This window comes from Musa acuminata, chromosome BXJ2-11 (assembly GCF_036884655.1).
Source record: "Musa acuminata AAA Group cultivar baxijiao chromosome BXJ2-11, Cavendish_Baxijiao_AAA, whole genome shotgun sequence".
Taxonomy (NCBI): domain Eukaryota; kingdom Viridiplantae; phylum Streptophyta; class Magnoliopsida; order Zingiberales; family Musaceae; genus Musa; species Musa acuminata.
In genome coordinates this window covers 22,871,664-22,892,415 of record NC_088348.1, presented here as the reverse complement: position 1 = coordinate 22,892,415, position 20,752 = coordinate 22,871,664, and the positions used below count along the sequence as shown (strand labels likewise).

Here is a 20,752-nt window from a genome sequence, read left to right as displayed (position 1 = left end):
TATCAGCCTCGAGTTCTTTGAGGTTCTTCTCTTTCCTTGTAACAAGAACTCCATTAATTTGCATCAGAACAAGTAGTCTCTTTGTTTCAAAGGAATGATGGTAGCTCATCATCACCTGAGTCACCAATTAAGATAATGTTGCTTTAGGAGTCTTGAGTTTGATTGTGACTAGAATTGTATATGATTTAGAGTTTTAAGTTTGGTAAGTACTGAGTTGTTGAGTCGCAAACTAATTGTAATGTTTGAGCTCTATAAAGAGACAGGAATTTATTTGTCTAGTATGTTGTGGTAGCAAGCACCAATGTGATCGAAAGTTGCTCGGATATCTATATCGGATATTTCTCTCCTCTTTCGTTATTCCATCCATTTCCTGAATATATGGAATCAAAATTATATCGCTTCAAGTATTGTGATCAAAGCTAGCTATCTGTGAACACAACTATTAGTACTACAACCACATTGATCCCAATCCTACATCATATGACTGACGCAAACACGGATGAACATCCTCCCTGATATGAGAGTCGTAAAGGAGGAGAAAGGGATGAACCAAGGCTTTGATCACAAAACCTCGAGTGTTATGAGGCTTTGTTTTTGCATCCGGACCTTTTGGTACAGCCTGAAATCAAGTTATGAGACATAACTACTAAATAACGTAATCTGCAATCATACGCTATGATGAAACAATTGCAGAACACAAACCCAACACGAGGTTCTTTTTGGTACAGCCTAACCATTGTAGTCTTGAAAATTGTGGTCTTACACGAGTAACATGACTTCATGAAAGGAACAAATAGATTGCACTTACAAGATCGTTGATTATCAAAACTAGGTTCCGCAACGTGACGTAGGCTTGAGTAGAGATAAGCAGGGGATTCACATAATATGTTGCACTCCTGCCCTTCCCTGCTACTCAAACAGTGATATATGAGAAGCAAAATACATTTACAGCAGACGATGTCTCTAATATGTGGCTGCAGCTAATATAAAAGGCATCACTCATGGATCAACACATTAGAAACAAGAAATGAAAACTTGAAAGAGAAAATCAACAAATCGAGGCCTTGGCGAAACTGATGATGGAGTTTTGCTCCAGGATAGCTTATGCAATTGACATACAACGTATCTCAGGGACATCAGAAGAGCTCCTCCGAGTTAAATTTGTTCCAAGCTTCCTGTTTCACATCACAAAGGAACAGATTGATAACAAATGCAAAAAGGAATACACTGAACTCGGATCAAGCTTCTCACAGCAAACTAGCTTGTCTTCCCGTCATTTTCTTACAATTGCCTACTTTCAGAATTTTCAGAGAAGGATAATCACACTACGACACACACAAAACTAGCATAAGGCTGTCTAGGTTATGAACTCGATTGCAAAGACTGCAGGGCACCATGTTGACAAGGACATGCCTAGATCAGGTCAGTGCTATTAGCTAATTTCCTAATCTGGATAACTGAATATAGACCATAATAACAGAACATGACGAGACAAGACGGCCCAGCTACCCGGTAGAACTCCTGATCTATTAAATAGAGAAAATTAAATTAACAAGGTACCAGAGCATATTGGCCCAAAGTGATGTATTAGTAAATTAAGGTATTTTCTAAGAAATAATAATGTTTTAAATCCAGACATTAAACTTATGCTACCGTTGTTCCTCGGTAAAACCACACATACAAGGGGGGACAAGAAACAAGTTTCAATGGGATGTTCAATCACCTACATAAAAGATTCATAAACACAAAACTACGAGTAATCAAAGCATGAATTAACTTCACAAAACATTCTTAAAATATTAATATCATCGATCACTAGTATACTTCCTAGTGTGTCTGCTGTACCGAATCATACCGCTCGGTATGGGCGATACATACCGGTCCGACAGGCCAGCGGTATACAGACCGCCCAGTACGGCGATACTGTAGCAGTACAGTGCACTGTTGCAGTACGGTGCACTATACAGTGCTACAGTGTACCAGTACATTGTAGGACTGTACTGTAGCAGTGCTACAGTGCTCGGTACACCGTACCATACCGGTACTGAGCCCAGGTCGAAATACCGGTACGGTACGATATTGCGAACCTTTCCTATGATATCAATCTAAGCTCTCCAAGATAAACAAGTTCAGCAATCTTTGCAGAATTACAAAGCTCAGGAAACTAATATATCTGAAGAGGGCGTAAACATTTAAATAAGTTGGATCTATGCTGTATGGTTTCTCTCAAAGTGATAAAACTTTTTATTTCTAATAAAGGGGATATAGAACTGTTATGGGTTTCAGGTTAAGTTCTTTAAATAAGAAGACTTTTAGCTCAAAAACTCGTAGCCTTCATCAGGACACATCAATGAGCCTCTCAAAATGTAATAAAACCCTCATTTTATAATATATGTTCTTCATCTGTTCATCAAGTTCTTCAATGATGATACCAAACCCAAGCTTTGGTTCAAGAAATTTGTAATCCTCTTTTCAAATGGTGCTCTGAGTTCTAAAGAACACTAAGGGTTGCAAAACCACTGTTGTTGTTTAGTTCATAACATACATGACACACCAAAATGAAAACAATAGCCATTTTACTTTTTCTTGAGACTGCAAAGCTCATTATGAAAGCAATCAACAAGAATTGGGAGCAAGTTGCAATGAGATACATACCTTAAGGAGATCAAACACCTTCTCTGCAATATACTTTTGTTGAAGAGTTGCACCCTTCTGTTGAACTTTATCAGGATGAATGCACAAAGTTGCTTTTCTATAGACCTTTTTCACAGCCGCGGCAGTGATTAAATCGGTTAAAGATACAGGTTGCCAACCACACTCAGGCCAGAGTACCTGCCAACATTTTGTAAAATCAGGAAGATGATCAACAAGTAGGTGACAATTAACGTCAAATCCCGGTCCATTTGTCTTAAGTAAATACTGAACTTCCCACACAAAATCAAAATGTGTTTCTTGCATATCCAAATGAACCCTTAAAACTTCAATCAAATTCTGAAGTTTATCTTTAGAAAACTGAAAAAAAAAATTCCACTAGAATGGACTGACATATGTTTGACACCCTTCCGCCGCCGACTGCTTAAATTTCATATATATGTACATTCATCTGCCGGAACTGCATGCAAGTAGCACATTATGTACGATCACAAAAGCACATTTCCAATTGAACAAGGTCTCTCTTTTGATCTGATCATGACACAGATGTCCTCCCAAGTACAGATATTTATATTTAAATATATATATGAATGCCCAACTGCTTTCTCATATTTTATTAAAAGCATAAAATGAATCCTAACATGCATGAATTATGATGATAGTTAGTTGATTCAAACAAAGGGTTAAGAAACAATTTGTGACTACAAAAGACTGTTAAGTTGTTCACAATTTCAAGGCTAACAAGCAATTAGATGGAAAGATCAAAATCAGGAACCTCCCTCGTTCATTCCTCCTATCCCCCACCTCCACCTTTTTCAAGATATGCCGACTGATAAAACCCTGCTCCACCTAGTCCCTCCACCTCCAACTCCAACATACCACTGATGACCTTTAATATAATAGTAACCTCATTAACACTGCTTTGAAGAATTTTCCATATCATTTGACATTCTTACCTATAAATGGACATTGTAGTTCCACCATGGAACTAATTCTCCTAGGCATAAGGCGTATTACACAAGCTCCTAGATATCTTTGGGCACACAACACATAGTACATACTTTTATGATTTTATCATAAAGATTCAGGTTGTCCAGATAAGAGTGAAAACTTTACAAATCGTTAGTTCTGTTCCGTACTGCCTTAAACATGACACCCTATCTGGTAAGGTCTGTAAGGAAGTTGAATAATTGCAACAACCAATTAGATATAATTCAACTGGGTGACCATATCAACATCACGATATCTGTTAGGCATCAATTATGACTCCCTTCACATTACGAAGACATTTAACTCCTAAGATTTTCTTAGTAACATACAAAAAAGAATAGCTAGAGGGGCATGTGGCATGATTCAAGACAAATTGATATATTCCAGTACTATAATAACAACACATATTTGAAGTAAACAGTGAAGAAGCATTTGACTGAAAGCACATGTCCTATTGTAGAATGATCAATATTAAGGAGTTCAAAAGAGAGACTACACTTTACAAAAGACAGAATTCAGGGCAAGAAAATATTAGAAGTACAGGTGCAAGAAATATAACCACTACCAATGCAACATGCCAATCTCAAAATATTGGCAACAAATTCAGTGATATGAAAGAACAGTTGCTTACATAGTGCAATGTTGATAGCAAGGTGCGCAAGTTGCCTTCTTTACCAGAGGCCCATCGTTTTATCTCAATATCTTGGGTTTCAGCAATCCTCTGAAATTAGCATGGACAATTATCAGACAGATGACAAGCAATGCGTATGAGACAATGACCTTAGAACAAAGAATAGAAAAAATGTGATATAAGCTTTTTGGGGAGAGAGAGAGAGAGAGAGAGAGAGAGAGAGAGAGAGAGAGAGAGAGAGAGAGAGAGGGAGAGACAAATAGTTGATAAGACTAATTATAGCATTGGGAAAAGTAGAAACTAGAAAGCATACATGTCTTTCTGCCTGCTCCCTTTGAGTCTGCATATCACGCTCATTTTTCTCTGCCAAAGCTTTAGCCTGTACAGAATCGAGACTATTATGCCAAAAATAAAGATTTACTGCAGCCAAGTTATGCACTTCCAGAATCAGATAGTTCATTTCCAGCAGAAAAGCACAAGTGGCTATCCTCATTTTTATACAATACGACCAAGGTAAAAAAAAAACATTACCGCACGCTCAAGTGTCCTTTGATGTCGTTCCAACCTAGCTCTTCTTCTCTCTTCGCTCTCTCCTTCAATTTCTTGAAATTCTCCAGATGATGGAGGGCCTTTTAATTAAAAGAAAAGAGGGGGAAGGAAAGGATAAGGATGAGAGACAATAATTAGATAAAACAATCTACAAAAAGAGTCACTGCAGAAAAGCAAAAATTGAAAACCAAGCTGCACAGATAAGAATATTACCTCCAAAAATGGAAGCTAGATCATCTGCAAAATTTGATGTCGATGCTGTCTTTCTGACGGAGGAGTAACTCGAAGTCGTTCTCCTTGTCGCATCAAAACCACCCTTATTTTGTGCTTGACCATCAAACATAGCTTCCTAAAATATTTAACCTGTAAGTGATAACCTGCAGAAATTAAAAGTCATTGCTCCCAATAATTTCAAATTGGCTCTCACCGACGGCGTAGCTCTTTCCTTTGGTGCACTGGTTGCTCGAGCACCCATACCAAAAAAGGACTCCAGATCATTTTCCGGCTTTTGTTGTTTTTCTCTTGCAGCTGCAGCAGCCCTTTCTCGAGCTTCTGCAGCAGCTCTTTCTCTAGCTTCAGAAGCAGCTCTTTCTACTGCAGCTCTTTCAGCTCTACGCCGAGCTTCTGCTGCAGCTCTATCCACAGCAGCCCTTTCTCGTGCTGCAGCTGCAGCAGCCTTTTCTCGTGCTTCTGCAGCTGCCCTTTCCTTCGCTTCTGCAGCAGCCCTTTCAGCTCTTTCTCTGGCCTCCTTTTCTGCTCTTTCCCTTGCTTCTGCTGCAGCTCTTTCACGTGCTTCGGCAGCTGCCCTCTGAACTGCAGCTCGTTCAGCTCGCTGCCGTGCTTCCGCATTTGCCTTCTCAACAGCTGCCCTCTCAGCCTTTACTCGAGCTTCTGCAGCAGCTCTTTCTCTGGCCTCTCTTGTAGCCCTCTCCACAGCTTGTCTGTGTCTTTCTCTTTCCCTCTCAAGTTCTTGCTCCCTTTCCTTTTCAAGTCTCTGTCGCTCCTCTTTATACTCCCGTTCCTTCTGTTCCCGTTCCCAATTTAATCTTTCTTGTTTATCAGTATCTTCCAGATCTTCTTGAAGCATGGACTCCCTATTTTTAGCAAATTTTGAATCACGTTCCCTCTCCCTTACCTCCTTAGCATGCTTGAATTTTGCTTCAGCTCTATCCATGGCCTCCTTCATGGCAGCCGCAGATGCTGCAGCAGCTGAATTTGTCTCAATTTCTTCTTCACCAGGAAAAATATCTGAATGATCTTGGGAAGGCATTTGAGGCTTGGCCATTACAAAATCTTCAAGTTCATCCATTGGAGATACAACAGGCTTCCTTCTTGATTCATTGTGGTGACTATAAAATTCATTACCCTTTCTTGTCACAGTAGCACTAGAAGGAGCTTGATTGATCACGAGTGGAGGTGGTGGCCTAGAAGGTGGCAGAGCAGTAGTAGGTTGAGTGAAGAGGGGAACCTCATCAACAGTAAGCCAAACATCATCTGCTGTATCCCGTTGTTCATTGGACTCTGAAAATTTTCCCGAGATATTTCTTCCAACTGTGTCAGAACTTTGAAAACCACTGCTGCCACCAGATTCTTCAGAGTAAGACGGTTTGTTAGTCTGCATCTTTGGCAAGATGTTCTCAAAAGCATCCATTGGAGATTGAGAAGATGGTTTTGTTCTGTGTCCAGAGCTCATGTTCTGGGCACCTTTTAGAGGGCTCTTGTCCCTTCTAACATCATTTGTTTGAGTTGTAAAGAAGGGTTCTGATCTTGAGACTCCATTAGAAGCAATACTATCATCAGGTATTCCACTGTTATTGGAGGAGGCATCAACTTTCACGTTCCCAAAGTTTTCTGGTCTACTAATGTGTTCCAAAGGGTCAGCAAAGAACCCAGAGGCTGAATATGTGGAGGGAGGTTTTGACTCTAAAACAACAAAGGGATCTTCCGTCGTACTGGCAGGTGGTTTAGCTGATGAAACAGCGGGCTTCTGTTCATTAGCCACTGAAAACTCTCTGCAAAACATTTGTATTAAAGAATATGACAATAAGAGATAATGGCAACTATAACATGAAAATGCAGAGCCTCAATACGGCAGGAAGACATCTATCACAAGATGAGTGGAGCATAGACTCTGCCCTTAATCCCATAATGCTATAACATAGAGTAAACATGATATAGGAGTGTTCATTGGCACTGTTAAATAAGCAAAGAGGAAACTGCCATAGGAGTGTTCAATTCATCTCTGTAGAGTAAACATGATATAGGATCACAAGGATATGCTAAGAATACTTCATGAATATTCCTCAAAACTTAAGTACAGTTACATTCTAAGTTTTCCAAAGGGATTTTCCTAAAAAAGCAATGACTTGTACTTTGGAAATCTTGTAGCTCCAATCCTACATCACGAAAGCACATGCATCTACACGTTTGACTGCTGTACACAGTGAAAATGAATCACTTTCCAAACTCAAATGAACTAAATTTAAAGTTTATTGTGGAAAAAGACCAAAAGGCTGCTATAGAAAACTACTAAAAGATAAGCTTCAAAGACAACTCAGCTGATGGTCTGATGGAAATTATCATTCTACATCTATACATTCCAACTCTCATTTGATACTGGAATTGGGATGTACATTCTATAGTTATATCTAAAGAACATATCCAAGAGAATTGTGTTCTTCTCTACAGATGTATACAAAGATCAAACAATGTGGTGCAATGGCTGCATAACAGAGGGGTCCTTGCTAGTTCTAGTGTTATCAGTGAGATTATTATTCCACATGTTTGTCTTAGGAAAAAAAGTAAATAATGCACTTCAGTGTAAATGTATTTAGCTCAAGATTTTAAATATTGGTTACACCAGTGTAATCAGTGAATTTATTATTCCATGTAAGTGTCAGTAAACCAACAAAATAATACTAATAATTAGTGTACATGTATATATCTCAAGGTTTTAACTATCAATCAGACAACATTTACCAGTCATCAAATACTAATAACAAAACATATAGAATGATACTGTAGATATAATGTTCGTATTCATTTCTAATTAGGTATCAGTTATACCATGCAACACAAGTTGGTATATCTCCTAGTACATAAATACCAGTATAATAAGTTATCAAACCAGTATAAGGCCGAAACATAAAACCATGATTGAGTTTAAAATGTGAGAAATAATAATCACAAGTTGCCTTCTAGTCTAGAATTCAATGCACATACATTTTAGTCTCGGTAAATTTCTTCAGAGTCCAAAGATTAACCATTCAAACTTGCAGATCATACATTTAAATTGGACTAAAAACTAATTAATTGTCCATCAATGCCAGTCGAGATAATCAGCTCTCTGCTTTATCTAGATAACAGAAGCATTGAATTTGTGACACGTGACTGAAGAGATTAATTTCCATCACTTCTAGTGGTTTAGGAAAAAGGAAAAAGTTCCCTTTTGAGTGATTATCTACCCGGACTTCTCAAAAATGTACCAGGCGTATTTGGTGTCAGGTTAAACATCATATGATAACTTGAGGAATTTTTGTTCAGGTAACTGGAATATGAAAAAACTCCAGACTTTTACTGAAAACTAAGAACCCAAGGATTTCAAGGTATAAAAAGACTATGGCAAGTAACCAAATACAATTTTACTAATATTAAACAATAAGTTTAAGTTTTGATTAAAAAAGAAGATCAAGAAAAAAATAATCAGAAGAATTACACCAAAGAACAAATCATTCATAAAGCTAGAAAGATGACTAAATTAAGAGGTTTGTCTGATGACTGTCTTACCCTAGAAAATCACTTATATTTGGTGAGAATCTAAAAAGATGGCTAATAGGTAACCATGTGTTATTACTTTTAAAAGGAGATTCTTGAGACAACTGATTGGTTACAGGAAATAATAAACAAATGTTGAATAAGAAGAGAACATTGAGATGAATGACTGATTCCAGGAAATATTGATTAAGAAATATTGCATGACTGGAAATTTTGAGGTCACACCAATTAAAAATAAAATGATGAAAAATCATTGAAATAATCAAAGAACAAAAACCCCAAAGTATATTGTGCACTAATATGGAGCAGGAAATTGGTTCATGTTCCAAGTAAGGTAGTAACAAGCAGAAACTTCTAACTATCTGAAATCAGAAGCAAATGGGTGTGAAAGAAAAAGAAATGGCTAGATGCCGGGTTTTCAACAGAATGTACCTGGCCACCTTGTTCAAGTAAATTTGGGAGTAGATGATATCTTATGGTAGGCATTAAGCTTTACCGTTGTATAGCAAAAGTATATGCAAGAACATAATACAAAAAGTAGGTTCAAGAAAAAGCAATATTAGGATCAAGAATTAAAATAATAAAATAGGCATTGATGATGCTCACAACACAAATTACTGTTGTCTTGGACATAGATAAAGATTTTGATCCAGTTTTGGGATGATAAAGGAACCACAATCGGTCTTATCCATATTCAATCTGTTTCCTCTTTACAGCTCTGGACATCAAATGATCAGGGAGTGGCATCACAATGTCCAAATAAAACTGTCTATTTATATACTGTAAAACTGAACTCTGAGATTATTATCTTTCCAATGCAATCTGCTTGCAATTGCTTAACCATGTATCAGTTTTATAAAATATCATCATTTTCAAACAAAAGCATGCTTGCATATGCATAACATTCTATCCTTTTCACAGCTGATCCCAGAGCCAGAAAAAGAAGGGTAGCTGACAGGTGGCATGAAACTTTGTGACTGAAAATTCTTTCAACAGATCTGTCCTGCAGCCCAACATAATGAGATATATCCCACCCCAACATGATGGGTGAACAGCACAAAGTTTAAGCATAAGAGACATACATACATTTTTTGATCCAGGAGACCAGAATCAACAATTAGACTAAACACCAAAAAACCTCCGTCTTAATTAATTGTCAAATTTGTAGTTTAAAGTAATTAGTTCTAGGAGACATTTCTTCCACGTTGCTAACTAGGCATGGACAAAACCAATAACAAGAAATATATATATAGTCCAATGTTGAAATAGCATGCATGAATCTAGCACCGTACCTTTTCTTAGGAGGACTGCTCCCACCGAAACCAGGAATAAGATCATCGAAACCAGACAAGTCCTGATTTTTTTCAACAGCGGATCCCCTATAACTCGTACCTTTAGACTCCGACGTTGGCTTGCCAAGATTCTCAAGGAGATCCTCGTATGGAGGAGGGTAGACATTATTAGATCCTGACGACATCGAACCGAAGACATCATCGTACTTGAACGACGACGAGCTCTTCACCCCAGGCACCCCATCAAAGATGTCATCGTCATAGACCGGCTTATCGTAAACAGGCAAAGAAGACGAAGACGACGGCTTTACAGCCGCATCCTTATTGTACCCGTCGAAGATGGAGTCGAAAGCAGGAGGGGGCGAAGACGAGGCCGACCGATTCGAGGGCCTCGCCAGACCTCCAAACACATCATCGTAAGCCGGGGGGCTGCGGCTCTCAGAGATCTCAACCCCGTGATCGCCAAGCCAAGGCTCGCTGTCGGAGTTGGGATTCCAGCCGGATCTTGATTTGCCCCAGGAGCCGTTTGCTGCGGAGGATCTGCCCGATCCGAACTCAAAATTCGCGGATCCGCCGCCAGACGAGGCAGCGGCCTTGGAAGCGGCCATGGGGACGGACTTTCCCTGGGGGCGGAAGCCGAAATCCCGAGCCAGGATGCCCGGGAAGTCGTCCATGGGGGGTCGAGACGGGCGATCGAGATGCGGGTAGAGGTGGAGCGGCCTCTGTAGGCGGCGATCGGCGGGGATCCAGCGGGCGGAGGCCGACGATGGGAGGAGAGATCGGGGGGAGAGATGGAGAGGAGGAAGGGATTCGAGCCCGGGGAAGGAGGAAATGGTGTTAGACTTTTTGTCTTCGGTGCGGGACCCATGCGGGGGGAGGGAGATGGAGATCGAGAGGGCGGTGGTGGACACGGTCGCACGCCCTAAATTTGGCGCGGGACCCACATCACATGGGGATGGGGTTTTGTTGAGGGTGCGAGTGTTTGGTGTTTGAAACCAAGCGACTAATCCGAGGAGGTAAGTATTAATCGCGATTGATAATTAATATGATATTACAAAGACCTGCTTAATTCCGTGGGTTAGTAACTTAAATAATATATATTCTTGCAAGAAAATTTAACTAATATACTCCACCACTTATGCAGAAGAAAAAGTTTCGATAGAAAGAAAGTGATGAGAATAAATTCCCCAAAATACTTTTTATATATTTCATATATTCTTCTTTCGAACAATTTGTGAGAAAAACCATTTTGAATTTCTCCCTTATTTTTATATTTTTCAAAGAGATCTTCTTCCCTTTGTAAAAAATATTCTCAAAAAATAATTTCCTACCATAAATTAGCTTGAATTAACCCGGTCAAGTAATACAATGTTTTTTGTTTATAATATTTTTGAATTGAGTTATAGTGTTTTTGTTTACATTTCTTTTAAATGGAGTTACATTTTTTAATTTAACAATATTTTTTAATATATCTACAATTGTAAGTGAACCAGAACCATTGTAACTTTATTAGAAAACATTATAATTGGATGATGACTCATAATTATATATTATAATTTTTTTTAATATTCACATATAAATTTAAGACAAAGAGGAAAAAAAATAAATTTTTTATATGGTTTATTTTAAAAATATGTTGAATCCTTTATAATTTTTATCCAAAATCATTCAAATTCTTATATTAATTATTTAATAATATCTCCAAACATATAATAAATTTGATATTTATTATTAATGATATTCTAAATTAATTAAAAATAAATTATGATAATTTTAATGAATACAAAGGTATTTTTGTAAGAGAATTTTTTTTTTATTCATGCCATTTTTTTCCTTTAAACAAAGGAATATATACATATATATATAGGTTGACTATAATAACTAAGAAAATTAATTAATTATACATATATATATATATTAAATTATTTTATTCTAGTATATTTCATATTATAGTCCTTATAATATCGATTGATTGTTTCATATATTTGATCTCGTTTATATGTCTTAAAATAGGAAATAGATATCCTTAATCATTAGATTTTCAACATTAATAATTCTTTAATCATTAGATATTTCACATTCTCTCTCAAGTTAGCATTGACATGTCAATCATTCTCAGCTTCCTAGTTAAGATACTCAAAAGAGGATCTTTGTATGAATATTTATCAATTACTTCTATATTCGAAGATAAGGCATACAAATTTTTTTTTATTTTTTCTTTATGAAATGTCAATCTATTTCGACATGCTTTGTTCTATCATGGTGCAGTGGATTAATTTGATGTTGTAAGCGACCTTATTATTACAGTATAGAGTTTCAATTGGTAGTGTTTTTAGATGTGTTCTTAGTCATAAAAGTTCACAAATGCTTTGTGTTACTATTACTTTGGACTCCTTTCAGAACTGATTTTAGCTACAATTGACTGTTTTTTATCTACCAAATTACCTCTAACAAATATATAATATCTTGTAGTTGATCTTCTATTATTTACTGATCCTACCCAATTGGTATTAGTAAAGATCTCAATTCTCATCTGATTATCTTTTTTGAATTATAATTTATTGCCCAGATTCCTTTTATAGTATAAATAATATATTTATACTATCTTTGAATATTCTTTAAATTAACTTACACTCCTTACAAATGTGAAGTCTAGTGGAGTATAAGATAGGTAAATCAATTTACATATCAATATCTTATATTATCTATTGTGGCTTCTTTGATAGAGACATCCCAATTTATGATTGACAATAATTGAAGTATCCACATATTTATAACCAAGCATTCTTGTGTTTTTAGGAAGTTTATGTGTTTTTTTAATGAAATAAATATCTAATTCTTTGATCTTATTATCTCCATGTCCAAAAAATATTAGCTAATTTATTTAGTTACAATCTCTCTGACATGATTCAATTTCTTCAATTTTGAAATATCATTACCTATTATGAGAACATCATCTATATAAATTATAAAAATAGTAATATATCCTTTGTCTAAGTATTTGTAAAACATTATATGGTTCAAGTGAGTTTGAGTATAATCATGATTGTGTACCAACATTATAAGCCTCTTAAACTAGGTGCATATTGATTCTTTGAGATTTTTTGCACATCTTATTTGAGTCATACAAATTCTTAAAATCGAGTGATAGATCTATTACCCTTCTTCTCCTCTATTGAGAAAGATATTTTTCATATCTAATTAGTGTAAAGGTTATTCATATCTAAGATATTGTAATTGTCACGCCCCCTAAATTTAATCCTCATTCAGGAGGTGTGAACCTTGTTAGGATCAAGAGTACTAAGAGGGGGGGGGGGTGAATTAGTGCAGCGGAAAACTTTCGACGATTAAAACTGCATTCGTATGTTGAAATCCGATTCTAACGTAAAAGTCGTTTCATGCAGATAATAACTTTGAAAGCTTACGGAAACGTACTTGAAGTAAAGTAAGGAAGGCAGTTTGCAGTTAAGATAAATAGCACAAAGGAAATGCAAACCAGATTTTAGAGCAGTTCGGTCAAACGTGACCTACATCCACTTTTGGCTTCCTCCTCTGACAAGGTCACCGATGTCTACTAGAGGCCTTCCTTCAATAGGTGAAGGCCAATCACCCTTTTATAGTTTCACTTCTTTTGACGGGCTTAGGAGACTACCCTTACAGAAATTTCTCTCATCTCTTGAAAGATCAAAACTTGGAAGAAAAAAGGGAGGAGAACTTCTAGCCTTTACAAAACTTTTGAGCTCTAAAAATCACAGAGTAAGATTGGATTTTTGATGCCTTTTGGTTACCCTTTCATGCAGGAAAGGGTGGGGTATATATCGGCCCCAAACTGGTTTGAATTTGGAGCTTAAAAATGTCACCTCCCGGATTTTCGGGGTCCTGGCGGTACTACCTCCTAACTGGGGTGGTACAACCGCCTGGCAGCTCGGAGATTGAGCCTTTGGGCGGTGCCACCGCCTGACAGGGGCGGTTGCACTGCCCAGTCTCGCTCGGAGACTAAGCCCAGGCGGTGCCACCACCTGAATGGGGCGGTTGCACCGCCCAGTCTCGCTCGGAGACTGAGCCCAGGCGGTGCCACCACCTGACTGGGGCGGTTGCACCGCCTAGCTTTCCTGGAAGACCATCTCTTGGGCGGTGCCACCGTCAACCCTAGCGGTGCCACCACCGACCCTAGCGGTGCCACCGCCTAGTAGGAATTCTGGTCCGAATAGGTTGATCCATTCGGCCCAATTTAGGTCTATCAAGGATCCAATTGCCCCCATATTAAGTTAATGAGATCACCTCCCATTCCTAACTTAATCTACATGCTAACTACGATATTTCTTAAGACATTTACTGCAACTTGCTCCGGTGCGTCAATCGCTTCTTCCAGCGAGCTTCCGGCGAACTTCCGACGAACCTTCGGCGATGCTCCGGCGGACTTCCGGCAAACTCCTGGACTTGCGACGATCCACTTGGCGAGTTCCGATGAGCTTCTTTGGCAAGCTCTTGGACTTCTCGGATTTGTTCCCGTAGAACCTCCGACGACCGTCCAGACTTCCGTCGAACTCTCGAACCCCCAACGTGATCATGGTCTTGACTCCGGTGCAACTTTTGCTGCATGTCTTACTTCCATCGTAGTTAATCCTGCACATGTAAAACAAAACTTCGATCGAGATAATTAATCCTAAGCAATTAACCAAGTTGCCTGGCATGTCATTGGTCCCTCGACGCTTCGTCCGATTATTCGGCGCATCGTCCTCTCCTGCGGCCTATTGCCCAATCGACCAGTTGACTTTGCAACTTCAATATCCTTGGCACAATACCCGCTCTTCTTGGCCCGATGCCCGATTCCACGGCCCGAAGCCTTCTGTTGATACGTCGACCAATCCACCGGCCCGACGTCCAATCTTCTGACATGTTCCTCCGGCCCAACATGATTTTTCCTGCTTTAATTGTCTCATCCTGATCGAAGCATCCTGCGTCACTCAAAACGTAAATTAAATCATAAACATATATCAAGTGGTTTCATCATCAAAATACGAGATTCAACAATCTCCCCCTTTTTTATGATGACAACCACTTGATGACGGAGTTAACCTTAACTCCCGGAGTTTAAACAAACTCCCCCTATCAATATGCCATATTGATAGAAACTCTTGGATTCAAAAATCCAAGCAACATGTCATTATAAACTTATGCATAACATGCCATGTCATCAACATACTTCTCCCCCTTTGTCATCAACAAAAAGGAGAAGTACAACTATTCTTGTGTTTGTGATATAAGTTCAACTCATTGCATGAAAAACATAATATCAAGTTTTATCATCATGCAGTTTTGAAGCTAGAAAATTTAGTAAGTGTTACATCATGCTTAGAATATTCAAGCTATCAAGTTTTAGATATGCAAGTTTTATAACATACAATATAGTACTTTTGCTTCTTTTGAGATAGCAACTTCTACATCATGCAAGCTAGCAAATTAGAGATGTTCAAGAAGGCAACTCTTGCTTCTTGAAATATGCAAGTTGCAAGCTAGCAAATTTTTGCTTCCTTTGCAATGTTTGAACTCGCAATTTTGCTTCCGTTGCAATGTTTGAACTCGCAATTTTGCTTCCATTGCAAAATACAAGTTTAGTATGTTTAGCTTTTCTTGAGATAGCAACTGTTTGCTTCTCTTTAGACTACAAGCTAGCAATTTTTACGATATGCAAGTTTTACTACATATAAGCTAGCTTTTCATAACATATAAGCACAATAGCATAGCAAGATTCTTAAGTTTAATTATGGCAATTCAACACTTGCTTCTTGTGCAAGATTGCACTTTGCTTTTCTTTGCATGTTCTAACTAGCAAAAGTTTTCTCCCCTTTGTTTTTGTCGAAAAGAAGGGAAGAGTACAAGCTAGCCAGCATTTGCCTTTAGCTAGCAATCTTTCTCCCCCTATGTCATTGCCGAAAAGAAGGAGAGGAACCAATGATTTAGACTTTTACATAAATTATGAATTTGCATCAATCAATATTTCAATCATCACATGATACATACAAGACAACAATGCAAAGAAATCATGTCATGAAAGACATCAGTTGTTAAACATGATATGATAATAGTCTAAAAATTTCAACTTGCGATACATGTGATACATTACGATACGCTAAAAAATTTAATGTGATGCTTTTAAGGATATCAATCTATTTTTGATACAAAGCATGGCATGAGCAATTATATTGCAAGTTTTCTAAGTTTTACATTTTTTTTACTTCTTTCGAGATAACAATTCTTTGCTTCTCTTTAGATTGCAAGATTTGTAATTCATTGGTAGTGTTCATGATAACAAGTTCTTTCAATGAAATGATCGAACTAGCAAATTTTCCTTCCTTTGAAATATGCAGGCTAGTAAACTAACTCCCCCTTTATCATTATCGAAAAGAAGGGAGAAATCAATGGCTAAAAAATTTTAATCATTATACAAGCCATATTACAAAATCATGTCATGATATCAAGAAAATTCAAGAAGGACATGATTCATTCAACAAATCTTTTTAATAGAGCAAAAGAATTATACAACCAAGGATCATGATTAAAATATATCAATATCATAGATCAAGTCATGATTCATGATTTATCATAAAGTAAATTAATTTTCAATCATCACATAAGGCATTTAAAGAATTTTTGAAACATAGGAGAATGATTAATTTAAGCATGCAATGTTTCAATCAAATTCAAGTCATGAATACCGATACTTTCATATTGTGAGTATCAATTCATGAATACCAAAAGATATTATTTGTGATTCCAATTTTGCAAGATCAAGATTATGATTTAGATAAAACTCATTCAAATCAAATCGTTAACTTAAAACTCATAATCAAATCATCAAAATCAATTTCGAAATTCATAAAATATTATGAAATCATTAATCTCGATTAGATGGGAAAAATATTTTTTAAGTGATTCTTTTTCATCTAAGCATGCCTTAGTCTTTATATGCCAAGTCAAGATAAGCATGAAAGTTCAAGACTAAAGGCAAAATCTTATAAAACAACTCATCAAGCAAGATTTTAAACATCTATTTTCAAGCCATATAAAGAGTAAGTCAATGATTCAATTATCTCATGTCATGAATTCTAACAGGCATCTCAAATTATCAACATCACATTAAAAATATATTTCAAAAAGATATATCGATAAGTGATTCATTTGTATCATTTCATTCATTCGAAAGATTCTCCTCTTTAGTAAATAAATCTAGGAGAACAAAATGAATTAAGGGAGATGTAACATGATTAAAACATTGAACATGATTCATATTTAAAATGTGTCTCATGTCATAAGTATGAATCAAGCATATGTGAAAACCGAAATCATCCTCAAAGTTACATTCAATAAATTCATACATGACAAGCATAGATTTATTGAAAAGACGATAAGATAGAGGATCACATTTTATTTTTATAAATTTCTATTCATGTGATTTGCTTCTTATAAGCATGCCTTTACCTTTAATAAAACAAGTGTCAACATTTAAGATGGAAAGGTAAAAAATAAATCATGAAGCATGATTTCAAGATAACATCCTTTTAATATTTTGATATTCATCATCAAGTATGATTTCAAAAAGTATGTTCAAGAGAAATCATTAAGACCAAATGCATGATACACTCATTTATTTTCAAAGTATTCATCATGTTTATTTTCGTGAGATTCACAAGATTAGTAAAATAAATTCATTAATCTCAATAGGATAGAAAATTCATTTCCATTTCATACAATTGATTTCATGTGAGCGTATTCAAGTCTTTTATGAAAACATATATCATCATTTAAAATCGAAACATAAGTTTCGTCATGAAGCCGTCAAGACCAAACACATCATGATATCATATCTATCATCAAAAGACTATCAAGAAATTCATACATAGATGTACATGCACTATGTCATGCAAATGTCATCTTAATTCGTCATAAAAATGATTAGACCAAAAACATGTTAATCTAAAATGAGAGTTTCAAATCAACATTTACTTCAAAAACTCATGCATGACATAAAATTATCAAGATACACATGCATGGATTAATCGTAAGCATTATCACATATCATATAATTATCATTCCTAATATTACATGCATCATTCAACATTTCAAAACATAACATGCATGAAACCTTAGCAATATACTTTTCATGATCAAATTTTTAATTTTTCAATGATGCTAAAAAGAAAAACATGATATAATTTTTGAAAAATAATTTTTTATTTCCTATTCCTACTATCTAAATTAAGCACTCATGAAAAACTTCAAGTAATTTCAAAATAATTCAAGAGAGTTGAGTTACTTACCTTGTAGTCGAAGCCCGTTAAAGCCCAATTCGTCGTTTCACCTTTGGAAGTTCTTGATTCATCCTTGGTTGTCTTCCTCTTCTTTTGCCTCTTCCTCTTCAAGTTCATTGTTTATTTTAGATTTTTGTTTAATAAACTTATTAAGATTTAGTGTTTGAAGTTAAGTTCATCATTGTCCTCATCACTTGAGTTATCGCTCAAGTGGTATTCATTTGTCCGGAGGTTCAAAATGTTACAAAAGTGTCATTTCATAGGTCATTAATGACCCAATTCATTCTTCTAATGGAAAATCATTTAAATTTTTTATCTCTTGTATTACGGTTATTTTAGGATCCCACCTTTTTGGAAGGGATCTTAAGATCTTGCTTACGAGATCAAAATTCGAAAAAGATTTACCAAGAACTCTTAGATTATTGACAACATCAGTGAAACGGGTGTATATGTCGCCTATAGTCTCGCTTGGTTGCATTCGAAAAAGCTCAAAATCATGTAATAAAATGTTAACTTTCGAGTCTTTGACTCTACTAGTTCCCTCGTGTGTGATTTCAAGTGTTCGCCAAATATCAAAAGCCGTTTCGCACGTAGAAATCCGATTGAACTCATTTTTGTCTAAAGCACAAAATAAGGCATTCATAGCCTTTGCGTTTAAAGAAAAATACTTCTTCTCCAAATCCGACCATTCGTTCATCGGTTTAGAGGGAAGTTGAAAACCATTTTCAATAATATTCCATAAATCCATATTCATAGAAATCAAGAAAACCCTCATTCGAGTTTTCTAATAAGTGTAGTCCAATCCGTTAAACAACGGTGGATGAACAACTGATAAGCCCTCTTGAAAGCCATGAAGAGTCATTTCTCTCGGGTGTAAATCCGAAATGAGAAATACCAAGCTCTGATACCAATTGTTAAGATCAATAGCACTAAGAGGAGGGAGGGGGGGGTGTGGGGGGAGTGAATTAGTGCAGCGAAAAACTTTCGACGATTAAAACTGCGTTCGTACGTTAAAATTTGATTTCGACGTAAAAGTCATTTCATGCGGATAATAACTTTGAAATCTTACAAAAACGTATTTGAAGTAAAGTAAGGAAGGCAATTTGTAGTTAAGATAAATAACACAAAGCAAATGCAAACCAGATTTTAGAGTGGTTCGGTCAAACGTGACCTACATCCACTTTTGGCTTCCTCCTCTGACGAGGTCACCGACATCTACTAGAGGCCTTCCTTCAATAGGTGAAGGACAATCACCCTTTTACAGTTTCACTCCTTTTGACGGGCTTAGGAGACAACCCTTACAGAAATTTCTCTCCTCTCTTGAAAGATCAAAACTTGGAAGAAAAAAGGGAGGAGAACTTCTAGCCTTTACAATACTTTTGAGCTCTAAAAATCACAGAGTAAGATTGGATTTTTAGTACCTTTTAGTACCCTTTCATGCAGGAAAGGGTGGGGTATATATAGGCCCCAAAACTAGTTTGAATTTGTAGCTCAAAAATGTCACCTCCCGGATTTCCGGGGTCCTAGCAGTACTACCTCCTGACTAGGGCAGTATAACCGCTTGGCAGCTCGGAGACTGAGCCTCTGGGCGGTGCCACCGCTTGACAGGGGCGGTTGCACCGCCCAGTCCCACTCGGAGACTGAGCCCAGGCGATGCCACCGCTTGACTAGGGTGGTTGCACCGCCCAATCTCGCTCGAAGACTAAGCCCAGGCGGTGCCACTGCCTGACCGGGGAGGTTGCACCGCCCGACTAGGGAGGTTGCACCGCCCAGCTTTCCTGGGAGACCATCTCCTAGGTGGTGCCACTACCGACCCTGGCGGTGCCATCGTTTAGCAGGAATTCTAGTCCGAATGGGTTGATCCATTCGGTCCAATTTGTGTCTATCAAGGGCCTAATTGCCCCCAGATTAAGTTAATGGGATCACCTCCCATTCCTAACTTAATCTATATGCTAACTATGATATTTCTTAAGACATTTACTGCAACTTGCTCCGGTGCGTTAATCGCTTCTTCCGATGAGCTTCCGGCGAACATTCAACGAACCTTCGACGATGCTCCGGCGGACTTGCGGCAAACTCCTGGACTTGCGACGATCTAGTTGGCGAGTTCCGATGAGCTTCTTTGGCAAGCTCCTGGACTTCTTGGATTTGTTCCTGCAGAACCTCCGATGATCGTCCGGACTTTCGTCGAACTCTCAAACCCCCAACGTGATCATGGTCTTGACTCCGGCGCAACTCCTGCTGCATGTTTTACTTCCATCGTAGTTAATCCTATACACGTAAAATAAAATTTCGATCGAGATAATTAACCATAAGCAATTAACCAAGTTGTCCCGCATGTCATTGGTCCCTCGAAGCTTCGTCCGATTATTCGGCGCATCGTCCTCTCATGCGGCCTATTGCCCAATTGGCCAGTTGACTCCGCAACTCCGATATCCTTGGCACAATACCCGCTCTTCTTGGCCCGATGCCCGAGTCCACGGCCCGAAGCCTTCTGTCGATACATCGACTGATCCACCGGCCCGACATCCAATCTTCTAACATGTTCCTCC

At 37.5% G+C, this 20,752-nt stretch overlaps 1 protein-coding gene across 1 annotated transcript; it reads right to left on the bottom strand.

The window, feature by feature from the left end:
- Positions 1-777: 777 nt before the first annotated feature.
- Positions 778-10,749, bottom strand: LOC135626333 (auxilin-related protein 2-like). The gene is made up of 8 exons (XM_065131561.1): positions 9,889-10,749; positions 5,250-6,834; positions 5,036-5,171; positions 4,805-4,902; positions 4,587-4,652; positions 4,274-4,363; positions 2,656-2,832; positions 778-1,175 (listed from the first exon to the last, which is right to left on the bottom strand). Exons 1-8 carry the CDS (start codon positions 10,560-10,562, stop codon positions 1,137-1,139), a joined length of 2,865 nt encoding a protein of 954 aa, XP_064987633.1. The 5' UTR covers positions 10,563-10,749; the 3' UTR covers positions 778-1,136.
- Positions 10,750-20,752: the final 10,003 nt, after the last annotated feature.